Genomic DNA, 17,271 nt, shown 5'->3' on the forward strand with positions numbered 1-17,271 from the left:
GGTGTATTTCCATACTATGTTATCAGAAGGATCTTAACACAGCTCCATCCCTCTGGTGAAGGAGTATCAATCCAGGAGCAGATGGGAAATAGGAAACCAGTATAGGAAGACAGGAAAAGAAGATCAGGATCTACTGAAGATATGAACAGATACCTAGAACTCCATTACTAGACATTCCTTTCATTAATTAAACAATGAGACACAAAGAAACTAGTTATACAAGATAGAGCAAGTCTAATGGCATTTGAACATTTAAGGGAGAAACCATATGCAGAATCTTAGTTTATGGACTACTATAGTCTTGCTCAGCTTCCCAAGCAGGCATACTTCATGGGAATAAATACCCAAAAGCAAATTTCCAAGAAATTATTCTTAAAACAGGAACAAGATTCTTCAACTGCCCAGAAGAGTCTTCAGGACTGGCTTATTCTTTTCACTTGCTGAAAACCAAGACCAAGCTAAGCTTCCATAATTATGCATGTGGTAGCATAGAAACTCGCTAGTTTGTCACAGAACTGGTATTTGGAAGGGGTTTCCACTAAGAGATAATCATAGTAGGACAATAGCAGAACTCTAGCCTGCTCACTGAACCATATTTAATGCAGGCTTTGTTCAATTTCTTCCTCAAATAAACAGCCCTGGACTGATAAGAAGACCCACACTGCTGATTCAAAGCTGTGATGGAAACCACTGATACTAAGAGGGACAAGAAGAAGAAGAGGTTAATTGGACAAATGTGACTTCTTACTATAGTAAGAGGAGAATGTTTGGTGATTAAATTATATAGAGTGTATAATGTAACTTCAGAAAAGAACAGCAGTGGTCTATCATATAGCTTTACACAAAATGCATGAGTTCTGCTGAAAGAGAACTGCAACTAATAATTATACATACATTCTTAATGTCCTGGTTAAACTCAACTTCCAGATACTTCACTACACATCAGCACTTAATGTGTATGTGTGTTTGTTTCTAAAGTGATATGTATTATTATTATAAACTTCATGCAAAACTGGGTATAATGGAGCCTAATAATGTTTTTGTTCTCTTGTTCATATTGTTACCCTCTATAAATAATAGAACATTCTTTTACAAAATATTTTAGCAGGTCAAAGAAAATCTCAAGACAATATATTAGAGGAAAAAATGTTGCTGTCAAACCTAAATTGAAATTACCTTTCTCTACTTCACATCAAAAAAGGTGATTCCATATTTGCACATTCTTAGTGTTTTGCATCTTATTGTGATTTTTAACTTCTGTCACACCAATATAAATTATTTTACATACATATAAACACATCATTTTAAAACTCACATATATGTATATACCTTTAGATACAAAATGATAACCTACTGAGAATTGTCCTAGATTCTGCCTTGACTAATTATAACCCTGTTTTCTTTCAACAACTCTAGTGGCCCTTTAATTTCAGGCACTAAGTTTGCAGTTTTATAAATTGTAATACTGTATTATTCAGGTTTATTGAGTCAAATACATTCAAAGATATTTTATATTCATATCAGCATTCTCTATTATTAAATCATTTTGTATTTTTCTGTGTTAATAACAAAAGGTACATATTTATTTAATGGTCAGGCAATCAACTATAGAATATGAAGCTACATGTTTTATTCAAGGTCCCTGTAGAAAGCAATATGAGGATTATTTGGACTATGAAGTTGCCTGCAGTTTTTCAGCTAATATGTTTGATTTCCCTTAACTGAAAGGATCTAAATGTTTTGATCACTAAATAAATTTATGCAACAAAATCTACAATGAAGTGTTCCACCAGAAACACTGTCAACGTATTCATTTATTCTTTCAATTCAATTCTCAACTGTCTGTTGAGAATTTAAACACCGTAAATAGCACAGCTTTGTCTTTGTGGTTTTATTGGGAAGCCCTTGTTTAAGAGAGAAATACCTTGTTTAATGAACAAAATACCAATGCTTCAAAATTGTTTGGTAAGTGTAGTGCCTCAAAAAAAGAAAAAAAAAAAAAAAAGAAAAAAAAAGTCTACCGACTCACTCCAAAATTAAGAATACTAAGACCTTGTTTCTTTTGTAATCTTCTCATCTGCTTAGGATAGTCCTCCCCTTTTGATAAAACCTTTATTCCTCAAAGTTTTCAAAACAATATTCTATTGCCAGAATAGATTATCTTGCTTCTGTTGCATATATATTATTTATTTTGTTTCTCTGTATCTGCCCACTCTAGTTTTGGGCAAAAACAAACTTCATTTGCTTACATGCTGTCTGCCTTATTTGATCAAACACTGTTCTGAAGCTGTTACTGAAAATCCCTGCTAAATATATATAAAATTTCTGAAATCTCATTCCCTGTTATTAAAAAGACCAGCATACTGACAGAAATGAATCATGTTTCTGACTAAACAGCCATTAAGTAAATGTTTATAAAATTTTATTACAGTATATTAAGGTAATTTTAGTTCAAGACTTTCATAGAAAATAAAGCATATAAACAAATGTGGAAACAGAATCATTTGTATATTTTATAATGCATTTACCAATGATTTTGTTCCAGTTTTTCCTTACAATAATATTTAATTGCATATGACTTTAACTTCTTAATGAGATGCAGTAGCTTTCACTCTCATCTCTTAAATTAACCATGAGGACTATGAGAACTCCAAATAGTCCAATCTGAATTACCAAATGGAAAACAAATGATCATGATACAGTTTGCATGGGAAATGAGCAGTTGCTTGTACCATCAAGTAGAAAAGCCATGCTCATTTTCAAAATATGAAGAAAAACAGGATGAATACTATGCAGAAGGATTGGGTTTGGAAAAGTAGGGATTCCTTGAAAGCTTCTGTACAGTTTTAACTTTCACCCATCAACACTCATTTCACCCACTGGTAGTTCTGCTTCTATTTCCAAGGTAAGTGGAGGTCATCAACTTTTCAACTTTCTAACTGAAAGAATTTTCTCTTATTCATTACATTCTGGGAAAATCAGAGTATTTGGGAGGTGAATTTCACTACAAAATGTGAATGATAATCTGCAGTGATCAAAGCCTTGCATCATTACTGCAACAATCTTGTATTGGAAAGAAAGGGATATTAGAGTGCAGCAGGATCAGAATATAAAAGGGTCTATACCCTTTAAAGTTAAAAATGATATAGGTCCTTTTGACTTTAGGATTTAGTTCTAGTTCCTAAGTCAGTAATATTTGAAAATCCTCTTTTTTTTTTTTTTTGACAATAAGAAATTGGATATTGATGAACTCAGATTCCCATAGCACAGGTATCCATGCAAAAAAGTACAAGAGAAAAAAAAAAAGAAGTTCTCAGTTTTTCAAAGGTAGAAGGGGAAGTGCAAGCATCATGAAATAGCTCAGGCAGTCAAAAAATACAGATTTCCTTTGGCAGGGTTAATGGTATAAAAATATTTCTTTACTTTCTGAAATCTTTACTTTCTGAAATCTCCTAATAAATTATCTGATTTATAAATAAACTTAAAAACAGAATGAAATGTGTTGCTTGCATTAGCAAACATACAGCTTCAATAAGCCACGGTAAAGGGTTAACAAATAAGTAATCAGGGTTGCTGCTACATGCACAGATATTTTCTTGTCAAAATTAAAGTGACTTTTGCTACAGAACACACACACACACAAAAAAAAAGAGAGACAAAATCATGATGCTCAGTGATTGGTGAGTTCCTGAAATGATAACAGGGGTCAAAGAAACTAAAAAGTCTGCAAGCCATGCTGTTCATGCCAAAAACAAAAGTTACTATAATGCAGGTCAACAGAAATTAGAAGGAACAATAAAGGGGAATTTACAGCATGAGCTACAATTTGAAAGAGCAGTAGTGATTTATTGATAATATCTCTAAGACTTAAATGTTGCTTGTACGTAGCCTATTTTGCAGAGGTGGCTCAGACTAGCTGAAAGTCTGTCTGTTTTTGCATACAATTAAGATAAATAAATAAATAGCTTGTCAAACAAGATCAGTTTAAAATATTTTCCCAGAAGATGTACAGTCTTTGAAGAGGAATGGCAAAATGCTTTCTAAGTATGAATGTTCATTCTGTGATCTACTTTTTTTTTTTTTTTTTTTTTTTTTTCCAATGAAATAATGTTTTGTATTTCAACCTGAATGAATTAACAGGTTAATGATTTCACTAATTCACAAGATCTATGTCACAGCACAGCATTATTTTAATTCCTAAGGTGAGCAGACTTTGCTGTGAGTAATCTAAACAATGCTGAATATAAAATCACAAGAACATTTTATATATTTATCGGTAGCTGTCAATTACCATAAACTTCAAAAGCCTAGAAAGACTATGACAACTAATATGAACACAAATAGGCCAAGTAACACAAATTTGAAGTTTGAATCACATTAGGATTGCTTCTTTCCTTACAAAGAAAGCAAATACTGAACAGCCACAAGTGATGCAGCATTCATTTTATGACTGAACCACAGTGAATTTTACAGATACAATCGTAGCATTTTCTAAGGCAACAAAAAGAAAGCAGTGCACTATGCCACATCCTGCAATCCCTGAAAATAAATTGCAGCTTAACATTAATGAACCAGTTTGTTTAAAATCCCATTGGAAATGCAAGCATAGGTACTGTACTCTAGCCCTGCTAAGCCATCCTGCATTATAGACACCTTTACATATTAGAAAACATGCTGTAAGTACAGACTAAAATCTATAGTCCCAAAGTCAATTTACTAATAAAAGGTTGACATGGAGAGAGACACTACCTACCCACAAATACATCATCATCTTGAAAGAAATCAAGGGCTCTGTCAGCAAACAGAAGTCTCCTTACTTCACCAAGTATGTCTGGAAGGAAAACTGAAAACAGTGTGTAGAAAATCTTGCCTTTTTCTGTCAAGTCCTCACAGTTCTCTTCTTATACAAGGATTTTTTTATTTTTTTTTTTAGTTTGTTTATGAGAATAGCATTCGTTCAGTGGCTCTTTCTGCGTGTGAAGTGACTTGCTTCAGGCTGTCTTTTTTCTTCCCTTTTTCTCCCTAACTCAGTCTTTCCTTTCTTTACTGTCAGGCTTGCTTAGGTAACAATTCTTGGTGTATCTATTTAATTAGCAGGTCCGTGCACTAGCCAACTACCTTGGAGAGAAAAAATAAAAAATAAAAAAGGAGAGAAAGAAAGAAAATGAATAAATAAATAAATAAATACATACATACATAAATGGAAATATAACACTTGCTGATTTTTATGGGATCTACAGACGCCCCCTCTGTAGGAATTTATAGGAGGATTTCTAAGACGTCTTAAAGGAAAAAAAATCATCAGAGAATAGTAAGTGACTCCAGTGGCACTCAAGCCATTACCTCTCCTTGCTAAAGGACCCAGTTCACAAATCCTGTATTTGAGAAATTTCTAAACTCAAAGCAAAGCTCCTACAGAAAAGAAAGGAACATGTACTGCACCCTGCTTCTCCTTTATCTCTTTAAATGTACTTCAGATAAAAGCTGCATCCAGTCAGGTCAAGGCCTTTCCCAATCTTATTACTCTAACACAAGTGTGTTCAGCATACTTTTCTACAGCCATCTACTGACTTCACAGTGTTATTGCTGCTGCTGTTAGTCCTGCTCGGAGATAAGTGCCAGTATGAGGTGCAGAGAAATACAAACAGTAAACTGGATGATAGTAAAAGTATTCGTGCTAATTTCATTCATTTTTTGTATTTTTTTTTCCAAAGAGATGTATTTTTAAATAAAAAATAGAAATTAAATTAGAATTAAGTGATATTTAGCAGAGACTAATAAAGCAAACTGGATTTGCTGGTATTTTTTTATTTTTTGAGTTGAAGGTTCTTTATGCAAAATGAATGAGCAGGCAAGAGACTCAAGGTTTTTTGATTGTGGCGTAGATATTTATTGTATGCAACAAGCAAGTATACTTAAGTCATTTAACCTGACTCATTGTAACGCACTTCACATTTAGTAAATTGTTAAACAGCATCTGCAGGTGAGTGACGATTTTACAATGTAAATGAGAGAAACCTTGGTCACTTTTTAGACTGTACTATTTGTCTTGAAAATCATCCCTGACCTTGTGAACTGGCAGCATACCAGGCTGCTACCATAATATGCTTTGGGTATTGATGTAGAAAGCTACAAACACAGCCTGTCTATTAAGTGCATCAACTACTACAGTCCATATGGGATGACTATAAATCAATGAATAAATTTTAAAAAAAAAAAGAGAGAGAGAGAGAGAGGAGGTATAAACATGGTCGTGGGAATGAGATTAAACATAACTTTTATTTTTGTGTTTGATTACTTATTCATTCTCTTAGCTCATGGACTGCGCACCCTTCAGACAAAAATTGTCGTTTTTTAACTAAAGATTCCAGTCAAATTACATATTCAGCCTAACCATACAAGGTAAAATGTCACCTAAATAATTAAAATGCATTAGCTAAATTGCATAATCATTCACTGTACCAGGGCAGGTGGCAAATGGATAGGCACCTGCTGAAACAGCCTATAACGAGGAGACATAAAGGCAAAGCAGGATTTGGGGGGAGGAAACTAAAATCCATACGGTTATAGAAACACTTATCAGGAGAGTTTTAAAGACTCTTGCCTCTGGGGTGAATACAAAACAAAAATAACTGCTGTGCCACTAACATTTCAAAGCTGATTTAAGATGGAAAAATGAAACAATGATTTCAAGTAACACTTCATTCTAAGATGCATACAGACAAGTTGATACAGATGCACAGATACATACATACACAGAGATTATTGAGTTAGATCCACTACACACTATGTGTTATATGAGCGAAAAATGATGTTGCCTGCCTTGGTGGAAGCAGAAGAGAGAGACATAATTTACCATTTACTGAAGTGATAACTTTTACAGTAATGTGCAAGGACAATATAATCTTAAATAAGTTTAGTATAATTTCATAAAGTGAAGCCACTTACTTCACAATGGCAGTTTTCAAAGGAAAAGAACAGCATTCTCCGTTGGTGTACAATTTTTTGTTGTTTAAATTATCACCCAATTTAACCACCAACATTCAACAATCTAACGGGCCTAACCTTTAAGCTGCACACTTCACCTCATTTTGTCTACTGTACAGTGCACTGTGTTCTTCTGTATTCAATTACACTATAATAAACTTGAAATATCACATTAGAATGAATTAGATTATATTGGTTAAGCTGAAAATACATTTTCTGATAATGTATCTGCACATCTGCCAGACAGCAGTTCTTTCAGATCTGTGCATCTGAACTGAACACACGAGGCTTGAGAATTTTCAAAGACTGGTTAAAGATTTTATTAATATGATAAAAGACTGTGCACAGCTATTGCCTATAAATCACTTTTATATCAAATTTTCCCTGGTTTTGAGCATAAGCAGTGTATAAAATTTGAGTGAACTGTGTCCCAAGGCTCTCAACTAATCTTTCTGTATTCTAAATTCTGTTCATTATTAAATTGGTTACTCAATCAATTCTTCATATTTTATTCCTTCAAACAAGTGGAACAATTCTAATGCTGCTACACAAAATGATCACTTAAAGTGTTTTATTTTTAGTTATTATTAAATGCTTTGTTCATTACATTATCTAGTTTCTGCAAAGGTAGAGAAACATGGCTAAAAAGAAGATTGAAAACAGAGATGTATTACTCTACTCTACCAAAAACTTTTATATGATGCCATTCTATAGGGACAATGACAAGTATTCTAGCCACAGAGCATGGCATTTCTGTACCAGCTCATACCACAGCCTTAAACTTCACCAATTTAGCTCTTTCCATCATATAGAATATAAAATATTTTGGCTGTGGAATGAAATAGGATTGCTGAATCATTAAGGGTAATTAAAAATTATTTGATAGTAGCAAAAAGGAAATAATAAATGATAATTGTAAAACCATAATTAATCAAGATTAATTACATATGATCAGCACATTCTTGCTGGCACCTAAACAGCTCAGATATTTAAAAAAAATCAAGCTCTAGATATTAAGAGTTCCATTACATTATTAAACGGGCATAATTCATGATCATATCTTGGCATATTTATTAATGACAGAGGAGATTGTGAATAGCATCAATATTGCTACTCACTGCATTAAAAGATAAGAAAATGCAGACTAAGTTTCTCATCTTGCAGAGAATATATGATTCCTTGGAACTGCAAGAATATTAAATAAATAGCAGTGCTAAGTGGCACAATTCTTGGTTTGCTAGATACTTTATAAACATATAGGACAATACTGAAATTATGTATTTGTCCCACTGATTACCATGACAAAATCTCCATTGATTGTAATGAGTCCTCCTTTTCAACTAAGGTCTCTGTACCTTAGAATTTAAACCAGAAGGTTTTACTTGTTTATTTTTTTAATAATTAATATATATATACATATTAAAAAAAAAAAAAAAAAAAAAAAAAAACTGCTTCATAAAGTAATGGAAGATGGAGGGGACACAGTGGCAATGATTATACTGACATTATGGGAGATGAACTTTTTTTTTTTTTTTTTTTTTTTACTTAGGCTTCTCCCTCAGGAAAAGATACCAACCAGGTACATGATGTATGAGGTGCAACAGCACTGAAATCTCACATAATTTATACAAAGCACTGAAAATAATCTGAAACATTTAGAAGGCTAGAAGTATTCCTATTTATGCTTATTTTCCACACCTTACAGCTTCATCTATCATCATGATTTATGAAATGAAAACCCACAAAGGTTTAGGAGGTGTGGTGACAAAACAAAACAAGCCCTTAATCTACTCTTAATGCACTGCAAATTGAAGGGGTTTGCTGCTGCTGCTGCTGCTGTTTCAGCTCTTACTTTCCGGATTTCAGTGTAACAGTTTAACAGTAGAAGAAGGACTGAAGTGCAACCTCAAGGGTAGCTGAATTGGTTTATAAACTCTCTGTTCTGTGTTCTCACTGCACATAACTTTTTTTCCTTTTTCAATTAATTTCTATTACTTTAGCACTTTCACAGCTTTTGAGACAAGAAATTGACTTCTGTGTATATTTGCTGTACAGCAAGGTCAGGATATAGTCCCAGGCGAGTCTGAGGAGTAGCAGCTAATAATCTGGTCCCAGTCAAGAATTCCCATAACCTCTCTTGTTTTTAAGCTGGCTCCAGCTTCAGTCCTGGGCAGGGACAGGTTCACTATAAGATGATGACGGACTTGATCTTATTTGGAAAAACGTCTATGAAATAAGTGTTTACAAAATCATTTCCCAGAGAACAGATACATGGACAGCTAGATCATAATTTACTGTCTATTAGAAAATAGTTTTTAAACTAAATTCCCTAAAATGTTGATGTGTTTCTCAAACTTCTTTCTCCTAGAGACCTCCCAGGTGTTTCTCCAAATCTTTGTCATGATTTTAGAGATTACACTTAAGTACATAAAAAGGAAACACGCTGTTTCAGAGTGTAATCATTCAAACTTGGACAAAGCAAGCTGGATATCAAATATTGAGTGCTGATAACAAGTGGCTCTCAATCCAACTATTCATTGAGAACTTACATTCATCAACATATTTGTTGGATAAAATTGAATGAATTAATTAAATAACTCATGACACTCTTGAGAAGAAAAAAAAGCTAATGTCATCAGATAAATTGTCTCCCTGCAAATGTTTGCTCAGCTCTACTCAGCATCATTCCCATAAAACTTTGATTCAAGAGAACACAGAGAAGACTTACAGTCTTACAGGAATAATGCATTTTTAAATCCAGTACAAAGTATTTTCATCTTCACAGTAGGCTTCATCATTATATTCTCCTTAAGACAAGCTAATCTGAAACCAACTACTGCTAATTATTATGTGTCCAATGAAATACAGAAAGATTCTCTCTTCAAGATAGTACACTCAATTTGCTTTAGGTAAAGATCTTCTACCAAATAGTAGAGCCAGCAAGACCAATCCTCATCTGGCTTCAGAAGCATAAATCAGTTCACATCAGCTGATGTAGAGATCTGAAATGAAAAATAAAAACAAGCAAAAAAGAAACAACAACAACAACAAAAAAAACTTGCCTCTGCACAATATATTAACAAAAGTTTATATCCATGACTTTTTAAAGTAACTATGGCTTTCCTAAAGTGAAATTTGATAATCATCAGTAATACGATAAAAGGTTGCTATTACCAGTGACTTAAATAGTACTTCCCTGTAATTTTCAGTTTATGAGTTTATAAATTGCTTTGTTATTTAGTGCAGGCTCCTTAAACCCTGAAGTCTTTATGCACTGGATGATAACAAATGGATCAGCTTTATCACTTATAATAGTTCAGTAAATCATGAAGCAGCCTACCTTTCAGCAAAGCCATTGTACAGAACTTATCACAGCAAACTTATCAGTTCTTATTTCTGACTATATATCTAACAAAACAAATTCATGCTACATCTCATTGACACACTTTTTTTTTTAACAAGTTAAGAACAGTCTCTCATCTGAGGGCTCTGTCACTGTTTTGATTCAGCGCACTGTGCACAGTCGCAGAGCCATTTGTGCATCAGTGCTCTTCCTCAGCAGCAGCACTATTACAACTGTGAGAATAAGGAGAAAATCTACTTCTCTGCAACCTCAAGTCTTGTCCTCTTGGGAACAATGCCACAATTGGCCATATAATTAGGCTGCCCAGAATCTCCACCGTTTTCCTCATAATATCAGAAAACCTCTACCAACGAAGTCCTGGTAAAGGCAGGTATCGCTCACCTCCAGACATGCAAAGTGCAGTTGGTGCCAACCTTTGCCCCTGGCTTTTTGGAGTGCTGCAGACGGGGTGCTCTTCCTGAACCCAGTGCAGGGCATGAGGATGCTCCTATGGACCAGCACGGAGAGGGCAGCCACATGCAGAGGGGCCAGAGTGTGAAAAGCCCCAACAGGAGCTAGTGTTTTGGCTGTTGTCACGGAGTCAGGAAAAGCTTACGTATATCCACATGGGGAAAGGTGGTAGATGGGGTCTGAAACTTGCTGTTAAAATTTTGGTCTGGTACATGTGCATGAGGTTGGAAGTTAGAGGATCTGATCCCAGTTGATCTTTCTGTGCCTTTCACAGCCTGCATTATTCAGCAAAGACTGGTATCAGGAGGCAAGAGCCTTCAGCAGCCACTGCACAAACCCAGCAGAGATGCATGGTCAGTGGAGACTGGACAGCCCCTGCCATCATTGTTGAAAGCCTTTCCCAACCACAACAGAACCATTGCCTTTGCCAAGGCAAAGCATATGGGAACTTTGCTTTACTTCTGACCTACTGATACAGATTTACACAGCTACTTCCTCAAACATCATATCTACAATGCAGTCATACATGGTGCTACACCAAAGTTTGGACTTTCCCTTGCTTTCTTCTCAAGAAAACCAGGAGAAAGTGGCTTGTGTGCATAAATGAGAGCCAGAGTGAGGAGGAGTTAGATTCAAAAAGACATTTTAGAGTCAAACAAGTTGACATGGGAGGCTTTATTTTAGAAATAGAAGGGGGTAGAAAGGAGTAGAAAAGACAAAACTAAAATACATGGACATCCAGAGAGTAAATGAGGAAGAGAAAAGAAATAACAGAATAGAATTCAGATATATGTGGAAATGGAAAAATATTATGCTAACTGCACTAACCATTCCCAATAAATTACCAGTCTGCAAGAGGAGGACTGAGTTAAGTCAAGAAACAAAACAACTGAATTTCATTTTAATCTGGTGATTCCTGATTTCTCATTAAAGGTAATTTTTGTATATCACATCATTATTGAAAAATGCAAAAACAAAACAAAACAAACAAAAAAAAATGACTTGTGCAATTGCTAGAGTACTCTTGACATGAGTAGGCATGTCAATCTGTGCAGTCCCCCACAGATTCTTTACACCGAACTCTCCAAAAACATGCACAGTCAAAGTGATGGTCTGGTCTGGCATTGGAATAGGTCTGGGAAGTAGCTGGTTTCAAAAATCTTTTGGTGTATTGTTTGACATTCCTATTCCCCTTTCTCATGGAAATCAGAGACTGCTCGAGGAGCTACTAATGGTACCATCACATTGAGAGAAGGAAGTTGTGATGGTGTTCTTTAATAAATGAATGCTTTTTTGGCTGCCTTCCCAACCACTGAAACACTTTGGGCATCTTTGTCTGCCTTTCATTTTGTGTCTTGTAAGACTCTCTCCATCATCTTTATGTCACCATATATTCTTCTTAGGCTTTTTTTTTTTTTTTTTTTTTTTTTTTTGAGATTCACCAAACATTTCCCTTTAATAGTTCTCAGACTGTGTTTTTCAAGAAACTGTTGACATTTACTGGAACCAAATGGTTCTCCTGATTTTCCGTAATGCTTTCAAAGGATTTTTAGATCAAATATATTGGGAAACTTCTGCCCATCAATCTAAATGGTGTGAAGGAGCCCACAGCTGAGACCCAACAAGGCAAAGAGTGCTGTTGGGAGTCTGGCAGGAGGAGTGTCTTCCTGCCACCTCACAGTTTAACATGCCTGTGAATGGATGTACACACAGTAATCCACAGTCTGTTCTTGTTCACACCAATTCCTTAAAAGTACAAACTCTCATCTCTGGATTTATAATTCTTAAAATTGTTTCTAAACATTTAAAATTGTTTTTGAAGAACACGTATTTCTAGAAGAAAATTAAGTACAGCTACCTGTAAAGAAGTGCTTGTATTTACAGTAGCTGTAAAAACACACGGCAGGTAAATGCACACAACATTGCTCCAAGGATCACACTGACACAACAGAATTTTGTACTGCTTCCCCCACAGTGGCAGCAGATGGCAACCAGATCACTATATCCCTCCAATATTTCAACAGAAGTAACAAAACTTCTTCCCAGTCTTCAGCATGTTGGGAGTATGCAGCTCATTGCAAAAGGCCAAGCAGTACCTTAAAATTTAGAATACTTTTGCCTATATGTATGAAGCATTATAAAACAGGTCAGCCTTCTAATTCTCTACCCACTTGCACAGCCACTGAAAGACGAAGAAACTAGACAGGAAGCAAACAAACGTGTACGTCGTTCCACCCATACATAGCCTTCTGGTCCTATCAGAAATGTCAGTCAACATGAAATTAGATTCCCTGCACACACACTATCGTTGTTTAGAGTTCACTTACCATACTATTCTTTTGTCTGGAATCGAAGTACTCACCCTGTTCTCTCTTTACATTTATAGCCCAGTCTTTCAGTTATTATGCTGACTATACATTAGGGATGCCATGCTTACACCAGACACTCTCCATCAGGAGGGATCTAGCCTGTAAACTAAATATTTAATTTGTGTTCCAAGATGCTCTGAATCTATGTATTTTCTAGTCTCCTAAGGGGTTCATGGTTCACATCCATTGGATACTTTTTCCCCAGCAACAAAAACTAAAGGTAGCTAATTCCAACAGCAAATGCACATGAACCTACATTGAAACCCAACAAAATGAAGAAAATTGCACCTTACTCTGAAGACAATGAAATTCTGGAAATATAATCTCACTCTCAGTTCAAGATATCAATCCTTTCTTAATAAAATGGTAGTTTAGATTGGAAATATTTGCTTTTAAGTATGTGCGAAAATTGAGATGAGCTTCTTTCCTCAGGAGGGAAATTCTCCAGCAGTGTCACAAGGAATGATTGCTCTTCACATTACCGTGACATCTCTCATTATCTCAGACAAATCACTAACACAGTGGCAACTTTTGATGCAGCCTGAGATTATTCCACAGTTATGAAGCATTCCCCATGACAAAAGGTTGTTGACAGTTTGTTTGACTTGGACCAAAGGAGGGCACCAGCAAGTGGCAGAGCAAACATCTCCAGCTTTTGTCTTCAAAGAAAACTGTGCACATAAGAAAAAGGAGCAGCATCTCTATGACCACAGCCTTAGGTAACAATACCCCTGTTTTCTCTAGTAGTACTACATTAGTCTCAGGTGGGATCCACAAACCAAGTAAACTGCAAAATGCTGATCGAGGCAGCACAGATTCTTACTACTTTTCACAGGGCAGGACTTTACCTTTATAAAATGATCATTGCAAATAAATAATATTGCATCATTTCAAAAGATACTTCTTTTGGCATGCAAAATGTAATGTGTCAATATGGAAAAGCTGCAATAAAAGCATCAATAAACAAGTGTAGCAAAGCACGTTATGTACAGAGCAAAGTGAAGTAGCAAGACTTTTTTCCATTATGACCTCCACTTCCAGCAAGGGAATTCTGAGTGAGTAGAGCTCATTAATGCAGTTCTTCACAGGCAGAGAGACTCCAGCACTGCATCACCAGACTGCACAAAAGCCCACACGGCCACCCTGTGGTGATATTCTGCCTTGTTTCACCCTGAGCATTAAACTCACATGCTGGCTGTGTCAGATCCTGTCCCACAGATGTCTCCACATTAACTAAATGTCCTGAATTTAGGTCTTCCATGATTACAGAAGTTGCAAATTCAAAAATGTAATTCAGAGAGCACCAACACCTAATCAAACATATGCTGAAATTTTCTCGGTGTCAGATACATCTTTGAAGCATTACAGATTCCAATCCTGTTCTGCCTGTTCTTCAAACGAACAGCAGACACCACCTGGCAAAGGCATGACTGTGCACTCCTTGTGTGTCCAGCACCAGCCTAAGCAGGCCAGAGGCCTCGTAAGTGCAGCTGGCTGAGTGCTCCAGTATTCCAGAGGTGCGGAGCTACATATCAAGGCTGTGCTTTACTTTATAAAAGAGTGCAAAATAATACGGGATATATGGCAAGCCTTTAGGCAGAATTTAGAACCATTGAATCAGAGAACCATAGAATGGTTTGTGTTGGAAGTGACCTTCACCCAGCTCCAATCCTCCTTGCTGTGGGCACGGACATCTACCCCTAGATTAGGTTGCTCTACAGATTAAGCATTTACAGAAGTGTTAATAAGATAGTTTCCAGTAACTTTTTTTGCTTTTACAATTTCATCCATTTTATTATTATATTTTAAATGTGTTATTTATGGTGTGTTATTGAGGGTTTGTTTGAAAAGAACTAACACCACCTCTGCTGACTGATTTTATTAAGATTCTCAGATGCTTCTGTTATTATAGGCCTTTGGCTTCGGTGAAGAGCCCCTTTTCATTGCAGGAGACTTCACGTTTCTCGTCAAAACTTCCACATCATTCAATTTTTCTCTCCCTCCTCACTGAGGTGTGGAACTGCTGGAGGAGACTTTTCGGTGTCTTCAGGAGCACAAAAGCAGTAGCAGGGAAGAAGTGGAAGATCTAACTAGCTCAATGAAGAATTTATCACAGGAGTGTTTTAGTAGAATTTATTTATAATGATTTGTATCAGCCTTTTGAACTGACTGCTGTTCACTGATTCATGAGCACTATGGACCTTTCATGTCACCTCTGGTTCCAGTGACATAAATCATTTCTAGTCTATAGACTGATTTTCCAGTATTAAAAAAGAACTATGAGCAAACTTCTGTGAATACTAATAAATCCTATGTTTTTCATATCATTATATAATTGGTATCTTGTAAGTCACAAACTCCTCTAAAATGGTAACATGACTTCTGATAATAAAATGGGACCCTAGTACAGTTTTGCATGATATAGGATAAGTCCCTAATACCTTTCCAAAACAAGCAATCAGTGAAAAAACAATTTTGGCTTTTTCAGGTCAGTCAGAGGTATAATAAGTTTAATGTACTGAATAGATTATGGAAACTATTCTTGTTTTTGCAGCCATTAAATCTGAAAATTGCAAAGTCAACATTGCTTACTGTTTTCAAAATAGAAAGAACAACCTTTTAAAAGGTCTCATTACAGAATATGCTGTCAGAATTTTTCTGGGGCACTATTGCAATAACACATGCAAAGTCTTGAGAGTTTTCATTAAAAAGAATGGAAAAAACAGCTATGGTATTAAGAAAAAAATGAAAGGTGAGAGTGGGAGAGAGAGAAATAGAGATAGCCCCAAATTAGGATATTTCCAGCACATGCAACTTTTAGATGCAAATGTCTATGTACAAAAACCTGTGCCTGGAATTATTAGTTAGCAGATTTGTTTACAATACCCCCATGCTAAGTAGCGAACGATTAGTTATTCAGATCACAAACTGTTAAATACAGTTGTATAAAGCTTGCAATTATCTGATCATGAAAATCAGTGGGAATAAAATGAAAGATTACCTTAAAATTTTACCTTAAAATTTCCATGCCATTGTCTTAAGTAAAAATGTGCACCAGAAATCAAGGATGTATCTGAACCTTAAACTTTCTGGGGTAATGAAGATATTTTACTTTGTGCTTGTGAAGTGCCTGCAATGTATGCAGGCACTAAAACATATATAAACATTTTTTAACAATGATGCAAACCGCTGTAGAAAGCACTAGTTTCAAGAGGGGCAAGAAAAGGAGAAGTGAGCTGATCATATATGATGTGTTACATAGTGTGTAGGGAAAACCAACCAGGGAAAATTACTAAATCAAGGTAATGAAAACTATTAATTATTTGCTCTTTGGAGGCAGCTGCTGTCAAATAAGTATTTCAGTATTGTACTGACAGAGATCTTAGGAATCCAAAGCAAAAGACAACTACTGCAAAAAAGAGGATGTTGCAGGCTGCCCCAGGGAAGCTATGAGCACAGTATATCTCTCTGGTTTTGCCCATTAGCTATGGATAACAGTCTACATGGCATTTGATTACATATTTAGACATCTTTAGCCATCCCCTCCAACAGGATGTACATTTCCAGCATTAGTGGAACATGAAAGATGCCAGTGATGTAATGTACTTAGATTTCCTACCTCCATCCCCACTGCCAAAGCCACACTCTCCTTAAAGATAACACAGGTGAGCAAAGCTTCAAAATAGATGGCAGTGAAGAGATGTGGTGGAAAAAACATTCCTAAATCAAGGTCAGCTTGAGGGGGTGAGAAAGAACAAAGAATGTTTCAAATCAGCAAAGCATTTTTACCTTCCTAAGCTTCCTGGTTTATAAATTGGATCTTCTAGATATCATGCTACAAGTATAAAAATACACACTCACTATCTCTTCATCTGGAGTGGGAAGGATGAAAAAAAAAAAGAAAAAAAAAAAAAAAAAAAAAAGCAGGCTGTACTAGGGCCATGCATGGATACTGTAATCTTTACCAGCAATCTTTACCTTTTGTTTTGCTTATCCTTTTCCACTCTGTTCTTTCTCAACACAATGGAGAACATATTTTCCAAAATTTGTACTGATTTCTTACAAAAAAAAAGGGTACTTGCCCAAGCAAACAACCCTGCT

General features: G+C 35.6%; 1 protein-coding gene across 19 annotated transcripts in view; it reads right to left on the bottom strand.

The window, feature by feature from the left end:
• RBFOX1 (RNA binding fox-1 homolog 1) overlaps window positions 1-17,271 on the bottom strand; it is an 814,571-nt gene that overhangs the window by 369,478 nt on the left and 427,822 nt on the right. The window contains exon 1 of one of the 19 annotated variants that reach the window (XM_035339129.1): window positions 4,754-5,102. The exons of the other annotated variants lie outside the window; for them this stretch is intronic. Coding sequence (XP_035195020.1) covers window positions 4,754-4,771 — 18 coding nt within the window. The 5' untranslated portion in view covers window positions 4,772-5,102. Of the gene's footprint in view, window positions 1-4,753; window positions 5,103-17,271 lie in introns of those variants that run through there. 19 annotated transcript variants of the gene reach the window in all.

Source organism: Oxyura jamaicensis, chromosome 14, assembly GCF_011077185.1.
Source record: "Oxyura jamaicensis isolate SHBP4307 breed ruddy duck chromosome 14, BPBGC_Ojam_1.0, whole genome shotgun sequence".
NCBI classification, from domain to species: Eukaryota; Metazoa; Chordata; class Aves; order Anseriformes; family Anatidae; genus Oxyura; species Oxyura jamaicensis.